The sequence below is a fragment of the Adiantum capillus-veneris genome, chromosome 5 (assembly GCF_014529385.1).
Source record: "Adiantum capillus-veneris isolate H3 chromosome 5, ASM1452938v2, whole genome shotgun sequence".
Lineage (NCBI taxonomy): Eukaryota > Viridiplantae > Streptophyta > Polypodiopsida > Polypodiales > Pteridaceae > Adiantum > Adiantum capillus-veneris.
Window position 1 is genome coordinate 130,487,498 of NC_140935.1, and position 19,073 is coordinate 130,506,570.

A 19,073-nucleotide genomic window follows, 5' to 3' on the forward strand; every position below is an offset into this window, starting at 1 on the left:
TTGGCCTGAAACTGACTTCCGACTTCCAGCATGTTTTAAATATGATTAAGCCATTGATTGATTGCATGCTTATATGCTGATTACAACATGTAGGGATTTGAAAGCAAGAGACTACATGGCACACCTTTGAGCAAGTCTGAACAAATTCTTGGAAAGAATCCTGATCCAAAAGTACGTCCTGCTTAACTTCTCATCATCTTGTTGAAACAAATATATACAGGTGTTTTTTTATATATATTTGCACTGCAACGTCATTAAGTTCTTCCCCCAGTTACCTTTGAGTCCAAGAATAAAGTCTGCCTGTGATTGTAATTACAATGCTACACTCGAATATCTCATTACGCGTAGTCGGCTCTTTAATAAGAGCACATGCTGTTGCACCCATGGCAAAAAGTAGCCCTCAAATTCATCAGCCATACTAGCATCCCACGCATCATAGTTGCAAGGAAACTCTGTCTCAGGGCCTATTGGATCCGAAACTCCGTATCCAAAGCCCTACGTTTCTTGTTTCCGTTTTGCCATTTCTTCAGGACATGCCAAAAATTGCATACAAAATACACCTAATAGAAAGCCGTTCTAAAACGTTCCAGTGAAAAGAGCAAGCCATTTTTATCTTTGATGGCCTTGCTGGTCTCGTTCCATTTGAATATGTCATGCATATCTGTTTGGTGGCCAGACAGTCCCAACAACTTTCATCTCTCTCATATAGCCTCAACACATGGACATGTGCCTGACTGGCCACTCTCATAATTGCTGCACAGAGGGGCAATCAGGCATAATCACAGGTGAATTAGCTCTCGACTCTGAGTCCTGTCCTAGAGTCTTGTAAACATTTATTACAAACTTTTTAGTGAGGGTCACTGCATCTCTTATACTGGCCATAGGCTCTGCCTGCAGGTTGTGATGATTCTCACAATTTGTAATCAATCCTCTGACTCAGAAATCACCATGAGGTGGAAGAGTGGAATGCCAGGGCCAGTAATCACAAAAGGACTTTCCTTGAACCACCCCTGAAATCGACTGTGAAGGGGGTCACTTTCATGTCCACAGCTCAAATGTCCATGTGAGCACTGGGTATACTCTTATAAGTTCTATTGTTGTGCCAACAATCTGGACACACTGTTGGTATTGACAATAAGCTACCTCCTAAGGATCTGAGACCGACCTGTAAAGTCTGCCTTTATCTGACATCCCAAAAACCATAGAGGACCCCTTGCTTCTGGCCACTCTTCACCCGTAATACAGATTCTTACTGTCTGGAGACATCATGAGAGGGGCAGCGGACCTCTCGTAAGAGGGCTTTTCCCCCCATTAGAACACAAAATGACAATGGGGGAGAAGACATGGCCATAGCAGCCAGAAGTAATTTGTGTAAAGATAGTCTTTGAACAGAAAGAGGTGAAATAGTCAGAAAGCTGCTCCAAAGTGCAAAAGAGGGGAGATTTGGTCTTCTTCCATGCATAAAGAATCTAGTTCAAAACCATCAGCAAGTTGCCATAAATAGTGATTGGTATGATTTCTACTTCTTACACTAAAACGGGAGAGTCACTTGAGAAGGGGGTGAAATCACTACAAAACACTGAACTGAACTGAAAACGGCGAACTAAACCTGAGAAAACATTGTAGACACATAAGTGGCAGAGTTTCACTTTCACAGATACTGCAGTGCCCCTCAACTAGGCATCCTTGGTAGTATTTCTTTAAATTGTCGCGGTTGTAACTATTCTGTGTGAGCCCACTCTCCTGATATTTGAGTGCTAATGACTCCCTGGCCTCTTATTTATAGACACTTGGCCCTGAAAGCCCCATAAGAAAAGTAAAAATATCTGCTAATTACAATAGTGTCCAAAAGCACTCAAAAAAAGTTGTGTTTACCTAACTAGAGCCTAAAATGTCGTTGATATCAAAGCTACGCTGACCTCTAACAATGTCTCTAATGCACTAGAATCATCATTACCGTGCCCATGAGTTCTCGAGACAGAATGCTGCAACCAAGTTTCTCAATTCTCTATGACCTTAAAAGACATAATCATAAGACTTCTTTCAGAATTCTTTTGATCTATTTGTGGAGTGGCTCGTTCCTATGCAGCAGGCACTACGCCAGACTAAACAATTGGACATCTGATCTTAGCTTATACTAAGAAAGCTCCGCTGAACCTGAAACCTTGCTGTACGTTAAGAAAGGATAATGAATCACAATAATAGACACTTCAACCTGAAAAGAGAGAGAGAAAATGAAATGAAATGAAATGTTATATTAACGTCTACAAAAGGCCAAACTGACCTATGAGACCAAAAAGTTACAATGTGGTGAATCTGATACAAAGTCAGAGTAACAAGATGACAAAATAAAAAAATAAAATATATGGAATCCTAAACTGCTAGGTGTGAACTAAGCAGCTAGCTGGGATAGCTAGATCACAAGAGATCCAGCATTGGTCGCTGGCGGATCTCATTAATCTCCTCCATGGTCAGTAGTCCAAACATAAGAAACATAGGAAGGCGTAGTTCCTTCCCTAGAAGCATTTGCCCTCAAGACGACCACCCTTGAAGGGTATTTCTTTTATATTGCAAAAGATGGCCAATGCAAGTAGTTGTCGAAAGTGCTCAAGGCCTTCTTGATCTTCACAAGTGCTCAAGCCTTCGTCGTCTTCAAGAAAACTCAAAGCCGTGGTCGTCTTCACAAATTCTCAAAGAGAGATATTGCCCAAATAAAATGATGATAGTTACAAATGCCCTCAAGATGTCTTTATATAATAGGTACTACTAGCCAAGCCTTTTGGTGCTCTCGACCCTTGGCTTTTCAATTGCTCGACCTTTGGCTTTTCAATCATCCGATCCCTTGGCTTATAAAAGAAGGGGGCCCCACTCTTAGGGCTGATTTGTGTTCTGCGCCTCACGTTTAGGGCCTGATTTGTGACATAAACCCCCCACCCCTTTGTGAAATAGTAATCGTCCTCGATTACATCTGCAAAAGAACAAGGGTAACACAACAATATTTATTGATTGATTAATCAATCAATCAATCATGTACATGCATCAATGGTACAAGGCACATGGCATGCATCACATGTATCTCTCTTGAACAAGTCTAGGCATAATTATCCAGTTTTAAATCTCAAACTCTCAGATGTCCCATATGCACAATAATCAATTAGATTTCTATCCACCCATCTCATCCTCATCAAAACTTTTGATATTCTGGAGTACCAATATTAGCCATCATAACCAAATCTGAACGATATGTGATGTCACGTGACACATCCAACCCTATGTGCCCGTGGACAAACTACAGCATGACCAAGGTTCAATCAGTCAAGTTAGTCTAGAATAGAAAGTGATATGGCACTTTTGTGAGTCTGTTCGTAGACCGTGCATGTCCAGACACTTAGAATAGATGCATATCCTCTGGTTGCACACAGCATGATCATCAGATTTCCATCAGAACCCATTAGGAGCATTTTTACAGTGCATAGACCTATTTTTCCTCTATTTTTGACGTTTTTCACTTATTATTTTTAAGTGACTTTTGTTGGGAACTAGGTAGGGCAAATTTACTAAGTTTGTATATATAGAAACCTAGTGCTAGCACTTTCTGGCAAAAGAGGCAGCAGGAGCACTTGCTCAACAGGCACCTTTTTAGCAAGACCCCCCAAGCAAGGCCTAGCGTTTTTGCACCATAGACCAGCCCTGGCATTTTTGCCCAGCAGATCAGCCCCGGCGACCACAGCAGGTAGCAGATCCACTAGCATTAGCAGATTCTACAACAATTAGTAGATTTCCATCGAAGCAGAAGATTTTCAGCCCTAGCGTTTTTGCATCTGCAAGACACCTCAGCGTTTTTGCAGATCTTCGCGACAGAATCAGCCCATAGACCAGCGCTTTCAGTTTTCAGCAGTTAGAAGCCACAGAAGAAGTCCAAAACCTCGCAAATCTCACCTTCCCGTAGCAGATCCTCGTCGCACGGTCAGATTCCGCGAAGTTTGCAGATTCAACCCCGAAAACGCAGATTTCAGCATCTGCGTTTTCAGCGTGTCGTCGTCGCATCGTCGCCATCAACATCGTTAGACATAGAGTCAAAATTCAGCAGATAAAGATTTGCAGATTTCAGCTAGTAGCATTTTCAGATTTCAGCCCGTCTCGTTGTCATCCTCATCGTCGTCGACATCATCGGGAAGTCCTAAGCATTTTAGAGATTTGTGCAATCAATAGTAGACCGCTCTCGCCATAGAGAGTGGGCCCTTCGAAGGAGGGTTTGACAACATTCTAGTGTCGTATTCTCTTCTCTCTCTATCTCTCAGAATCAGTACCTTCATTCACAGTGTTCACCACTTTGTTTGTGTCCATTGCACTCTCTCACTAAAGGAACGGAAGGCTCTTCCTTCCATAAGTAAAAGGAACCCTTGAGCACAGTTCGGAGCACTCATCTTGAGCAAAGTTCAACATTCACTTCCGGTTCACTTTACATGTGAAGGATGTCTAGATGCACTAAAACCATATGCCCAGTTTATCTCATCCAAATCAAAACTTTTAATGCACTAGATATATCCATACTAAGCATGACAACCAGTTCTAACTCGAACTCTACAAATGTCTCTGATGAATTAGTACATCATCAAGATAGAATGTTGCAGTCATTCCATTCGATCATATTCAATCAAATAGTAAGACATCAGTCAAAATGAGAGTAAATGATTTTTGTTGCAACTTTCATCAAAATACACAGTGTTGGCAGAGTGCCGTTAGCTCAGCACCCCTAAAAGAATAACAACTAGTCAAAAAAACCACTATCAATCATTTGTTGATCTGTGACAAGAGATCAGTGGAGTAGCTTTCCTCTATGAAGGAGATCTTGCACCATACTCAAGCGTTGAATCATCCTGAACTCTTGGTGGCAATGTAGGAGCCAATTCAAAAGCCTCAAGGTAAAGCTCTAATAAGTGAGGAGTATCTGCCTAGTCGTCCTCCATCCACTTGGCATCCAAGGCTAGATTATTTTGAAACTTCACAAATAATTCGCAATTAGCTTTCCTTTAATCTTTCTTTCCTTGTGTGCCAATATCTGTTTGGGTTGAAGGATTTCCTCTGTTTCCTCAACTTCACGTTGCTCGTCAGTAATCATATCCTTTGGCACTTGTCCTTTAATAGGACACAAAAGACTCACATTGAAAAGCATTGTGAATCTTCCAAGGATCTGGCAGCTTCAATATCAAAGCAACATCATTGATTTTCTCACTGGCCCCTTTTCTTTCTGAGGCCCAATCATCCTCTTTAAGTTGCATGTCTCTTTTATGCTTATTTTCTTGAGACTTCTGCAAAGCCTCCTTTATCTTCTTTACCTTGGAAAATGAGGTATCAAGATTCTCCACAAAGAAATCTCTCTCAAAAATCTAATCTTTGGTGCACAAGATAGGTGGAACTTTCTTGCCACCTTCAACAATCTCAAATGGGGCCTTCCCTCTCAATGTATGGACCATGTTGTTATAGGCCAACTCCACTAATGGCAGATATCTGTCCCACAACGATTTGTGTTTTGAAACATAACATTTTAACAAATCCAACACAACCGAATTTGTGATCTCTGACTGCCTATTTATTTATGGATGAAAAGAAGAAGAGAACTTCAATGTACTCCTCAAATTTTCACATAAAGCTCAACAAAACAAACTAGTCATCTTGGGATCTCTATCTAAAAAAATAGAAGAAGGTATCTCATGGTATCTTAAGATATAAGTAATGAACAAACGTTACCATCTGAGCTGCTTTGATTGTCTCCTTTACAAAGAGCCTTGTAACAGGGCTACAGTGTCACGGGCGCATGACAAGCAGTTAGTTGCAGTTGGGCTGGAGTTCACGTTGGACGGACTCTCGCCTGGGCAGTGACACGTGGCAAGTGATACGGATGGTGGTCCAGTGGACACCGGGGCCAGATCACCACCACCTCAATTTGGAGATAGGCTTAGCTGGATTGGGATATTTGCCAGCCGTTGGTGGCCCTTTAGGTGATACATATGTGTGGTTCGTTCAGTCGGGGATCATCTACTTTTGTGTGGTGAGTCGTCTAGAGTCTATCATCTTCAGTTGTACACAACACCATCCCTGCATAGTTGAGCCTCAACACCCCCACTATACCTATGAGATCTGGGTTGGAGCGGAGTGTGTTGCCATGCCAGAGTCTGTATCGGTTTCTTTGAGTTTGTCGATGTTCATGTTCAGGTTCCGCTGAGTCGTACTATTGTTGTTCTTGTTGATTTTCTTCTGTGTTTGCATTCTGTGGATTCTGTGGAGTGAGATATCACGCACATTGCACTGAGGAGCACCCACTATAGAAGGCACGACACATTATCTCCGCTACAAGTGCTCTCATTTTTGGCACTTTGGCGGGAACTCAACTGAAATCTCACTCCGTGTAGGGAGCATAGTCTAATCGAGAAGCTGCTAAGTTTCAGCTCTCTACCTGTCTTGCTCTATTGGGTTAGACTGGGTCGGCTTAGTCTTAATATTAGACCTGTTGATCTAGTCTCTCGTCTTGTCTCTCTCTGGTCCAGGTACACCCAAGTGGCCTAGTCACTCGCCTTGGTCTAGTCTGTCTCGCCCAGGTCCAACCAAGTGGTCCAGTCTCTCTCTCGCCTTGATCTAGTGGTGATTGGACAAGTTTTCAGCAAGTTAAAGGTCTTCGTGTCCTTAGCTTGGGTGCGCTTTCGGTTATTGCATGACACATACAAGGCAGTCAAAAGAGCGACAACCCACTATTAAGTCCTCTGAAGTATTACCATAGGAAGCGTCAACCCTTTGTGCCAAGTAGAAGTCCACCAGCCCCATTACCCCTACCTTCCCTTGCAACTTTGTCACAAACTGTTGATGTGTCCAGACACTGAAGAGCAGAGCCAACCTTCATATCATAGCCGAGGGGCCTAAACCCTAAGAAGAACAAGTAATAGAAGAAGAAGTCCTATCAACTTATGGGGACCCGGTCCGATGGGACCCTAGTGACAAAGGAATTAAAATAAAGCAGAACCTACCTACACATACACGCGCAGTTGATGATGTGGCAGCAGTACGAACAACCTGGATTTTGCGCTGACATGATGACGTGGCAAGCAGTATGGATTTTCGTAAATTACGTTGGCAACTTTTTGGCATTGCTTTTGGACCAGACGCTTTTGAGTTTGAAGGATTTTCATGTAAACTGCTTTTGGGCCTAGGATCTTTAAATATGAGGCCACGAGCTCATTCTCTGGCATGCTTCCTAGAGAAGGTGCAAAGTCTGGAGTACCGGCTTGTAGTGTGGAGTACCGGCTTGTAGTGTGTTGATGCAATATAAAGAAATACCAAAAGGGGCGCCAAGGTTTGCGGCCAATCTCTTTGGGGTGGAATTCCGTCACTCCGTGTCGCGGATTGTCTCTCTCTCTCTCTCAGTTCAGTTATTATTGAAGTGCTAAAAGTCTGTTCAGTCTGTTCTTTTCTATCGGCACGTGGTACCCGTCTTGTGACAAGCTACCTCCAGTCCTTCAACCAGTTCTACACCTCCCCAGTCACCCCCATCAATAAATGTCTCATCCCTTGTGTTACAGCAAGCTCTAGTGCAACACGCTCCTGCACAGACAACCCTGGAGGAGCTCACCAACGTTCTAGCTAAGGTGAATATTAAGATTTCGACTCTCAAGGGTCTCTCCACAGAGGATGCTAACGACCATGCTCGAAGGTTTGTATCCCTCTACAGAGGTCGAGGTCTCAACAGAGAAGACGCCTACTTAGTACTCTTTCCATCCACCTTGGATGGCTTAGCCGACAAATGGTACAGCCAGTTTGCAGAGAACCACTTGTAGCACGGATAATGTGTCGTGCTCTCTACAGTGGGTGGTCCTCAGTGCAATGTGCGTGACAATCTCACTCAAACAGACTGATTCTCCCTCACACAGACTGAACAAAAAGGAAACAACAGACGCCAACAGAGCTCACAAAGACACAACAGCAGACCAGAACATGTGACTCGACTATCTCAAAGACTGATACAGACTCTGGCTTGGCAGCACACTCAGCTCCAGCCCAGGACTCACAGGTACAATGGGGGTGTCGAGGCTCAGATGTGCTGGGATGGTGAAGACGTGCTTTGTGTAAAGACCCACTCTAGACGACTACGTACAAGATAATCTGACCAAACCCTACTACTCATATATATCACCATAAAGAGCCACCAACGGCTCATAAATGTCAGCCATGTCGTGACCTGGCCACGAGGTCCACTAGACCACCGCCGGTAGGTACACTGCCACGTGTCACTCCTGAGACCAAAGGGTCCGCCGTCCAGTGTAAACCAGACCAAGTGTAACCAACTGTCCAACTGTCTGTCCTGTGAAGTGACACTATAGCCTTGCTACAAGTTGCCTGCCACAAGACCGCTCACCGTCTCGGTGAGAGGAATACTGAAAAAACTGAGGAAAAACCACTGGTACTGCATCCGTAGATCTTTCTTGAAGTAGGTGTTAGGCCCATGACCATACATACCTCAAAAGTGGAGTTAAAAACGCTACACTGCTTGCAATCGCCTAAAGCCTCTAACTAGGCAGGAACCCAGTATGTATGATTGCATAGCCTAAGAATTCCAATTGGCAAAAGATGAGGCTCTACAGCAAAGACATGAGCTCAGTTTGATTCTAGCGCATCTTTATCTTCCCTAACCATAGTGATAGGAAATGACCTGGTTGCAGATTAACCTTGCCACACTTTTTGCAACAACACTCTTCTCGAAAAGAGCTATGACCATAAGCCCGAGTAACATTGCAAATAGGGTTAAGCTCTATCATGATGGCAGAACGAAAAAGCCCTCACAGCAATAGGATGGCAGCCAAGTGAAATCTTGAGAGCCAGTTGATCATGCGGGGGGGGGGGGTAAAAACTTGAGGGGTGGGGGGTAAAAACTAGCTGAGGTTGAGAGGGGTGGGGAGGGCTAGATAGGGGTAAGTGGAAGGGAGGGGGTGGGTAGGTGCGAGGGGGGGCTAGGTAGGGGCGAGGGAAAAGGAGGGTAGGGGCGAGGGGGTGTGGGTAGGAGGGTAGGGGCGAGACGGTAAGAGAGGGGGTGGGTAGGGGCAAGGGCAAGAGATGGTAGGGGCGAGGGGGTGTGGGTAGGAGGGTAGGGGCGAGAGGGTAAGAGAGGGGGTGGGTAGGGGCGAGGGCAAGAGAGGGTAGGGGCGAGAGGCGATAGAATAGGGGACAAGGGGAGGCAAGGGCGAGGGCGAGGGGGAAGGGTAGGGTTAGGGCTAGGGGCGAGGGACTAGGGGCTAGGGGCGAGGGACTAGGGGCTAGGGGCTAGGGACTAGGGACTAGGGACGAGGGACTAGGGACTAGGGACTATGTGCTAGGGGCGAGAGACTAGGGGCTAGGGACGAGGGACTATGGGCTAGGGGCTAGGGGTGAGGGGCTAGGGGCGAGGGACTAGGGGCAAGGACTAGGGGCTATGGGCGAGGGGCTAGGGAGGAGGGGCCAGGGGCTAGGGGGGAGGAGCTAGGGACTAGGGGCATGGGGTGAGGAGCTAGGGGCGAGGGGTGAGGGGTAGGTAGAGGGGCTAGGGCGAGGGCGAGGGGTGAGGGTAGGGCAAGGGCGAGTGGGAAGGGGCGAGGGGGTAGGTAGAGGGGCTAGGGTGAGGGGCTAGGGCGAGGGTGTAGGTAGGTGGGAGGGGGAGGGCGAGAGGTTGGTAGGGAGAGGGCTAGGGGTAGACAAGCGGTCGACAATTCCATCTGCTGAACAACAGAATGCAGGAACCTGCACCAAGGGAGGATTCTGTAAGAGCCAGCACCAATGGAGGGCCTGCCGCCAGGAGCCTACATTAGCAGTAGCAGGGGAGAACATTAGTGCCTGCTCTCTATTGTTTTGGTGACTCTCATGTAGATGATGGGAACAACAATGTTCGGCGCTCTTGATGATCTCTTTGCCACAACTGTGAACCCGAAGGATGTGGGCATTCTGATTGTGGGTAAGTTCGAGGGGGTAAGGGTAGATAGGTACAAGTAAGGAGCAGACCGTTATCATGAGCAAGACAGCTATCAAGATCTTGGAATTCATCTTGCAGGACGGGCTCTGAGAATGGAGTTTGCTAGACACAGAGGAGAGCTTTCTTTTGGTCGAAGAAGAAAGAGACACCAAAGGGGTTGATGTTTGAGGGGGAGTGAACTCCTGTAGAGGAGATTTCTTCCTGCTTCTCTGCTTCTTCAAAGGCTGAGGTGGCTCATTAAGTTTCGTAACTATGAAAACATTTGAAAAGGGTGTACCTTCAGGAAAACAGTGAATAGAGACTCCATAACAAGGCATAGACTTGGTAGCATCCAACCATTCCAACAGATCCTCATCCGACCCGTCAGGTGGAGTAGGCTGTTCATGTTCACGATTGGTTTCCATTGACAAAGAAACTTGTTGCACCGCAGGATCCATACCTCCTTCTAAGAGAATCGGTTGCATCGGGGAGCCAGAAGTATGTATCCACATTGCATCGTTTCCCCAATCGTGGAGTGCTTTAGTGTGTCGCAGCCATGGTCTTCCAATAAGCAAGGGAAATCCGGCCTCAACCTGGGGAAGACGAACCACCACAAAATCCAAGTTAAAAGTAAATTTTTGTACCTGCAGAGGCACATTGTCCACGATGCCCACTGGGTATACTGTTCGTTGATCGGCCAATGTAACTGTGAAGGGAGCAGGTCGAGTAGGTTGTAGACCTAGAGCTAACATAGTGAACTCGGGCATCAAGTTGATGCCAGATCCACCATCCACTATCACTCCTGAGAAATGTTGACCCAAAACGAACATTGTCAGGCGAGGGCTTCTATAATCCGTGAGTGGAGCAGCAGGATTGGATATCATATAGGACTCTGACGGTCGCACTGAGAGGTGCTCGCCACTAGGACCTGCTCCAGGGTAAAGTGATTGAATAATTGCAAGGGTGTCACTTCTGAAACTCGCATCTAGCTGCAACATGTCATAGAGGGACACTTGTTGGAAAGTGTTCTTCAAGATTGTCTCTGCTATACGCTTCGCTTTTTCTACCTGTTGTTGTTCCTCTGGTACTTTGATCTTCTGTAGATGGGAAACTGCTTCCAAGAAGGCTTCATCAATATCTGAGAGCAAAGATTTGGATTCTTTCATGGCACTAGGGGATGGCTTGTTAACAGCTGCAGGCAGGGTATCCATTGGTGTGACAATGTGTGGGGGAGTTGAACTTGATGGAATGCTAAGACCGAGAGCGGCTCTCTGGGCCCGGGTGAGGACGCCTGATGGCTCCTCTGCCAACTGCGGCGGCTTATTTTGAGAGGTAACCACGTGGGTAGAAGGGGGCGGCTGAGAAACAGTGCTCACTGCTATCAAGTTGAGCTTGGGAAAGGCAAACTCATGTTGGCTTTGACTTGAGTTCGAAGCCGTGGATGCACGAAGTTTAGGGCAATCCTTATTGTAGTGATCCTTCGTTTCAGGGCAATGACGGCAAGGAGGGGACCCTTCTGGCAGGGGGCACTTGCTTTGGTAATGCCCATATTCCCCGCATCTGTAGCACAAAATGGGCCGATTCAAAGGGCGAGCCAAAGGGCGAGGTGGTCCTTGCTCCTGGTGCATTGAGTTTGAGGTGGAGGCATAGAAGCTTTGAGGTGATGAGGGAGCATGGGTATGATAAAAGCTCTGAGAGGGAAAAGTGCTCTGCATACCTTGCATAGGAGGGGTTGTCAGCAAAGGTGGCATATGGTGTGGATGGCCACAGGTGTCAGGGAGAAACCATGTTGGATGCACGTGATGGGCCTTGCTGAAGAGAAGGACCAAGACTCTGTTGTATTTGTCGCAATCCCTTGAGGTAGTAACAATCCTTGTCCTCATGTCCAAATTTTTCACAGAAGTGGCAATAAGTCCGAAGGGGACAGTCCTGTGGAGGATGTCCAGGAGAGCGACAAGAGCTGCACCATACCATAGCTTTAGTCTCCTGTTGAGACCGAAGCTCTTCTAGTTCTCTCTTGATTTGATCCAAAGCCTCAAGGTGCGATGGTTTCTCTTGTCTCAGAGAGATTGATTTCTGTTCTTGGAGGGCGTGTTGTAGTTTGAGGGCTTCGAGTTCCCTGTGCAAGGAAGTCAAAGGATCAGCAGGACTACCTTCTGAGAACGCAGAGGGAGTATCTATGTGAGGAGAGTTGTTGAACAGCTTCCTAGCCCCCCCTATTCTAGTAGCAGCTGCGATGAATTCCTCCAGAGTGGCGTCAGGTCGGAGGCTCTCCCGGAGTTTTTCTGAGAGGTTTTTGGAAGCGCCTTCTCCACCCACTTCTTAACCATGAATTCACCGAGTTATTGGGGAAGCTTGGCAACCAGAGACTTGGTTAGCTCTGCAAAAGTATCCTTTGGCTGGAGCACCATGTTGGCCAACTCATCTAGCACTTTCTCTTGGTAGTCGCCCGGCTTGAAAGCTGCACCGAACTGTTGTCTTAAGTCTGCCCAAGTTGCAAAATGATTCTCTGCAAACTGGCTATACCATTTGTCTGCTAAGCCGTCCAAGGTGGATGGAAAGAGTACCAGATAAGCATCTTCCCTGTTAAGACCACGTCCTCTACAGAGAGATACGAACTTGCATGCATGGTCATCCGCATCTTCCGAGGAGAGTCCTTTGAAGGTGGGGAACTTGATGTTTACCTTGGCCAACACACTAGCCAACGCCTCCATGGCCCCTTGTTGAGCCTGTTGCTCAATAGCCTGCTGTAGCAGAATAGGAGAGAGCTTTACTGGAGAAGGTGATTTGGAAGATATGGAACCGGATGAAGGAATGGGGAATGAAGGAATGGGGGATGTCGTATGTGGAGGTATGGTTGATGAGGTTAATGGACTTCTACTAGATACCACAGGGCATCTTCTGTTATAGTGCTTCAGAGGGCTCAGTAGTGCGCTTTGACGCTCAACTGACCGCCTTGTATGTGTCATGCGGTGAACAAAACAGGTCTAACACAGAACAAGTCAGGATAGTGACTAGACCACCTGGTTCAGGACCAGTGACTAGACCACCTAGCTGGTAGGACGAGGAGGACTGAACCAGGGCGAGGACCAGACCAGGACCAAAGACCAAGGACCAGGGACGAGGACTAGGACTTGCACCAAGGCGAGAGAGGACCAGACTTGCAGCCTATCTACAGAGTGTAAGCAAGTGTGAGGAGCCAGGCAACAATTGATTAGCTTCACGATTTTATCTCCACAAGAGTGAGACTTCCTTTGAGGTCCCACCGTGATCGCCAAAATGAGAGCACTTGTAGCGCGGATAATGTGTCGTGCTCTCTACAGTGGGTGGTCCTCAGTGCAATGTGCGTGACAATCTCACTCAAACAGACTGAATCTCCCTTACACAGACTGAACAAAAAGGAAACAATAGATGCCGACAGAGCTCACAAAGACACAACAGCAGACCAAAACATGCAACTCGACTATCTCAAAGACTGATACAGACTCTGGCTTGGTAGCACACTCAGCTCCAGCCCAAGACTCACAGGTACAATGGGGGTGTCGAGGCTCAAATGTGCCGGGATGGTGAAGACGTGCTCTGTGTAAAGACCCACTCTAGACGACTACGTACAAGATAATCTGACCAAATGCTACTACTCATATATATCACCATAAAGAGCCACCAACGGCTCATAAATGTCAACCATGTGGTGACCTGGCCACGAGGTCCACTAGACCACCGTCGGTAGGTACACTGCCACGTCACTCCTGAGGCCAGAGGGTCCGTCCAATGTGAACCAGACCAAGTGTAACCAATTGTCCAACTGTCTGTCCTGTGAAGTGACATTGTAGCCCTGCTACACCACTTTACAACTTTGGCCACACTACGACGACAATTCTGTGAAGCTTTCAAGACAGGGGACTTCCAAGAGAAGGTTCTGGATGAATTGGCCAACCTGATGCTCCAACTAAATGAGACTTTTGCAGAACTCATGACCATAACCAAGTCTTCGGTCACCAAGCTTCCTAAGCAACCAGGCGAATTTATGGTTAAGAAGTGGGTGGAGAAGGCTCTTCCCAAAAGCTCTCAGCAAAAACTCCGAGAGAGTCTCCGACCTGACGTCACTCTAGAGAAATTCGTAGCAACGGCTACTCGGATAGAAGGAGCTCGGAAGCTGTTCATTGACTCTCTTCAAGTAGAGACCACCTCCCTCTTTTTAGAAAGTCCCTTTGATCCAATAACCTCTTTACACAAAGAATTGGGAGCCCTGAAATTACAGCGAGCTCTTCAAGAGGAGAGGTCCTCTCTTAGACAGAAGAAGCCTCAACATCACGAGGTTTTGGACCAGATCAAGCACCAGCTAGAAGAGCTCAGGTCTCATCAGGAGACTTAAGGCTCTGGTTTGGTGTAGCTCATGCCGCTCTCCAAGGCACCCTCCACATGAATGCCCCTTTCGGGTTTACTGCCACTTTTGTGAAAAGTCTGGACACGAGGACAAGGATTGCTACTACCTAAAGGGATTGCGACAAATACAGCAAAGTCTTAGTCCTAATACAAGGGCCACCACCTGCATCCAACATGGTTTCCCCATATGGGCATCCAAACCACGTGCCACCTTTGCTGACAGCCCCTCCAATGCAAGGTATGCAGAGTACTTTTCCCTCTCAAAGCTTTTATCATGCACATGCTCCCTCACCCCATCATAGTTTCTATGCCTCCACCTCCAACTCCTTGCACCAGGAGCAAGAACCACCTCGCCCTTCGACTCGCCCATTGAATCGACTCATTCTGTGCTACAAATGCAGGGAATATGGACATTACCAAAGCAAATGCCCCCTGCCAGAAGTGTCCCCTCCTTGCCGTCATTGCCCTAAAACGAAGGATCACTACAGTAAGGATTACCCTAAACTTCGTGCATCCACGGCTTCGAACCCAAGTAAAAGCCAGAATGAGTTTACCTTTCGTAAGCTCGATTTGATAGCAGTTAGCTCCATTCCTCAGCCGCCCCCTTCTGCCCATGTGGTTACCCCTCAAGATAAGCTGCAGTTGGTAGAGGAGCCAACGGGCGTCCTCACTCGGGCCTAGAGAGCCGTTCTCGGTCTTAGCATTCCAGCACATTCAACTCCTCTCACAACAGTGGGTACCTTGCCTTGAGCTGTAGACAAGCCATCAACCAGTGACAAGCAAGTATCCAAATCTTTGCTCTCCGATACTGATGAAGCCTTCTTGGAAGCAGTTTCCGATCTACAAAAGATCAAGATACTAGAGAAACCACTAGTAGAACAAGAGAAGCTTACAGCAGAGACAATCTTGAAGAACACCTTCCAACAAGTGTCCCTCTATGACATGCTACGGCTAAATGCGAGTTTTAGAAGTGACACCCTTGCAGTTATTCAATCACTTTACCCTAGAGCAGGTCCTAGTGGCGGGCACCTCCCAGTGCAACCATCAGAGTCCTATATGATATCCCATCCTGTTGCCCCCCTCACTGATTATAGAAGCCCTCGTCTCACCGTGTCCGTCCTGGGGCGGCAATTCTCATGAGTGATAGTGGATGGTGGATCTGGCATCAACCTGATGCTTGAATTCACTATGTTGGCTCTAGGCCTACAGCCTACCCGCCCTACTCCCTCACAGTTACATTAGCCGACTAGAGGACAATCTACCCAGTGGGTATAGTGGACAAGGTGCCTCTGCAGGTACAAGACTTCACCTTTAACTTGGATTTTGTTGTGGTTCATCTTTCCCAAGATGAGGGAGGATTTCCCTTGCTCATCGGTAGACCATGGTTGCGACACACTAAAGCGCTTCGTGATTGGGGAAAAGACGCAATGTGGATACATACTCCTGGCTCCCCAATGCAACCCATCCTCCTAGAAGGAGGCATGGATTTCGTAGTGCAACAAAGATCTTTATCAATGGAAACCAACCTTGAATAAGAACAGCCTACTCCACATGACTGGTCAAAAGAAGATTTGCTAGATTGGTTGGAAGCTACCAAGTCTATGCCTTGTTATGGGGTCTCTATTCAGTCTTTGCCATAGGATGCAGCACGTGTGGAGGTCACAGAGTGTGTGATGAACTACCCTTCAACATGCTTCCGCAGGACAGGTTTTAAGCAGATAGGTATATATGGACATTCTTCAGTTATTGCTGTTGTTTCTGCCTCCTGACAATTTATTTCTCTGTGGCATTTCCTCGCTCCTCTTCACTCCCTACCCACCCCTCTCTCTCGTCCCTGCCCACCTCCTACACCCTACCCTCGCCCCTACCCATCCCTCACACCCTCTCACCCCTACCCTCCCCCTCCCACCCTCACTCGCCCATGTCCACCACCTACACCCTACCCTCTCCCCACTCGCCCCTACCCACCCCCTCACACTCTCTCGCCCCTATCCACCCCCTACACCCTACCCTCGCCCCTACCCACCCCCTCACACCCTCTCTTACCCCTCCCCTCACCCTCACTCGTCCCTACCCACCCCCTACACCCTACCCTTCCCCTCACAACCTCACTCGCCCCTATCCACCCCCTCTCCCCTACCCTCCCCCTCCCATCCTCACTCGCCCAAGTCCACCCCCTATACCATACCCTCTCCGCACTCGCCCCTACCCACCCCCTCATACCCCCTCTTGCCCCTACACACCCCTTTCCACCCTCACTCGCCTCTACCCACCCTCTCTCGCTCCTACCCTCCCCCTCCCACCCTCACTTGCCCCTGTCCACCCCCTCGACCCTACCCTCCCCCTTACTCCCTCTAGGCTCTTGCCCCTACCCACCCCCTCACTCCCTCTCTCGCCCCTACACACCCCCTTCCACCCTCACTCGCCTCTACCCACCCCCTCTCGCTCCCACCCTCACTTGCCCCTGTCCACCTCTCGACCCTACCCTCCCCCTTACTCCCTCTAGGCTCTCGCCCCTACCCACCCCCTCACTCCCTCTTGCCCCTACCCTCCAACCCCTCCTCTCGCCACGCACCACCCCATCCCCTCCCCTAGCCCTATTCAACCCCTAGCACCTACCACCCTTCCCTCCACCCTCGAGTGTTACAACCCTCAACTCCACACTCTTGTGTTTCATCGCTTCCTTCGAAGAATCGGCAAAAAGTTTCACAAGTTTTACTGTAATTACCTGCAAAAGCTTCATATTTTGAACTAAACCTAGGCTTTTGTTCATGCTAGGGAATTCTTTGGTTTCTGTGACAAATTATCTCTTCTGGAAAGGCGTGTCTCCTTCTTCATCATCTCCTATAGTTGCCTACATCTCTGAGTGTACCTTTCCCCCGAAACTTAACTCTCTTCTCTACGCATAGCTTCTTCAGTTGGATCGATCTGCATTTTTCCTTCGAGCTAGTCTCAGTGTTCTCTCTAGTTCAATATTCCTTACAGTTTCTCAGTGTTCTCTCTCACTGGGACGATGAGTGGTCTTGTGGCGGGCAACCTATAGCAGAGCTACAATGTCACGAGCACATGACAAGCAGTTAGTTGCAATTGGGCTGGAGTTCAACTGGATGGACTCTCGCCTGGGCAGTGACACGTGGCAAGTGATACAGATGGTGGTCGAGTGGACACCGTGGCCAGATCACCACCACCTCAGTTTGGAGATAGGCTTAGCTGGATTGGGAAATCTGCCAGCCGTTGGTGGCCCTTTAGGAGATACATATGTGTGGTTGGTTCTAGTTAGGGATCATCTACTTTTGTGTGGTGAGTCGTCTTGTAACAGACTTGGACACTCCAAGTCAAGAATCAACCGTGACAGCACCAAATAACCACTTCAAAACAAATCACAGATCACAATCGATGTACACTGGCCCGGCGGAGTTCCGTGCCTAGAGATATTGGCCCCAAAGACTGGCGCCCCTTTCGGTATTTCTTTTTATATTAATCAAATCAAAGTACAAGAGAGCGGTTAGGGTTTCACTCTCAGACTCTGCGTCCAGATGCTCTGAGAAGTGAGGCCCTCACCACTAATTTAAAGGTTACAAGGGATGCCCAAAAGCAGAGCCCCAAAAGCTTTTAAAATAAAAAGCATCAGTTCTCTCTCTCTCTTAGAGTCTTTTTCTGTTTTTTTTATAATAAAAAAAAGCAAAATTCGCGTCGCTCAGCATTTTCCCAAAAAAAAAAAAAAAACATTTTTTTTAAAAGCCTCCACGATTTTCGAAAATTAGGGTTTGCAGGAATTTTAGGGTTTCTGGCAGAAATTAGGGTTTCTGCTGTCCGCCACGTCATCACTTTGTGACACGTCTAGATTCTATCTTCTTAAGTTGTACACAACACGTCTGCACCATCCCTGCATAGTTGAGCCTTGACACCCCCGCTGTACCTATGAGATCTGGGCTGGAGCTGAGTGTGCTGCCATGCCAGAGTCTGTATCGATTTCTTTGAGTTTGTCGATATTCATGTTCAGGTTCTGCTACTATTGTTCTTGTTCATTGTCTTTTGTGTTTGCATTCTATGGATTCTGTGGAGTGAGATATCACGCACATTGCACTAAGGAGCACCCACTATAGAGGGCACGACACATTATCTCCGCTACAAGCCTCCTTATAGAACCTGTCTACAACAGTCCATGTATTGCCATCATGTCCACTCTGTCTTCGGAAGATAAAAAATAAAGTCTATAACAATACTCTTTCATGGTCGATCTTGAATCGGCAAAGGGAGTAGTCGTCTTTTAGAATAGTGAAACCATCTATTGCATGTCACATCATCTCTTGAATGCTTCAACTTTTATACTTCAAGTAGTAGTGTGTCACAAACTGGTGACGTGGCTGCCCAGTACTCACACACACCCGTTGGCAGTAGTCCCAAAACAGCAAGAGAAATGATAACGTGGCACTATCTGTACTGCCCCCACAAAACAGGGCGCGATTCACGGCAGCAGCGTACGGAAAACTAGTGTACGGATTGCAGCGGTAGAATTTTGGGCTGCTTTTTGGCTACGTAGAAGTCTATGCAATGCTTGGGAAAAAGTCACGCAAGGATTTTTGTTCAGTGTCCTATCGATAGTATTTTTATTGTTGTCGTCTTCCTCTTTGTTTAAGAAATTGATGATGTCTTCATCTTTCTGCCACATAAGTCTTTTCGTCATCTAGAGGTCGCAACACGTAACAAAAAAGGT

The 19,073-nt window shown here is 47.3% G+C and overlaps 1 protein-coding gene and 1 long non-coding RNA gene across 8 annotated transcripts in view; one reads left to right on the top strand and one right to left on the bottom strand.

Moving 5' to 3' along the window:
- The window catches only part of LOC147458111 (uncharacterized), a 39,720-nt gene that overhangs the window by 14,626 nt on the left and 6,021 nt on the right, over positions 1 to 19,073 (bottom strand). The gene's annotated exons all lie outside the window — the stretch shown is intronic.
- Positions 1 to 19,073, top strand: part of LOC147458112 (transcription factor TGA2.3-like) — a 32,236-nt gene that overhangs the window by 5,491 nt on the left and 7,672 nt on the right. For all 7 annotated transcript variants that reach the window (XM_086512858.1, XM_086512856.1, XM_086512857.1 and 4 more), the window contains exon 5: positions 94 to 171. In XM_086512858.1, coding sequence (XP_086368984.1) covers positions 94 to 171 — 78 coding nt within the window. The remainder of the gene's footprint in view (positions 1 to 93; positions 172 to 19,073) is intronic.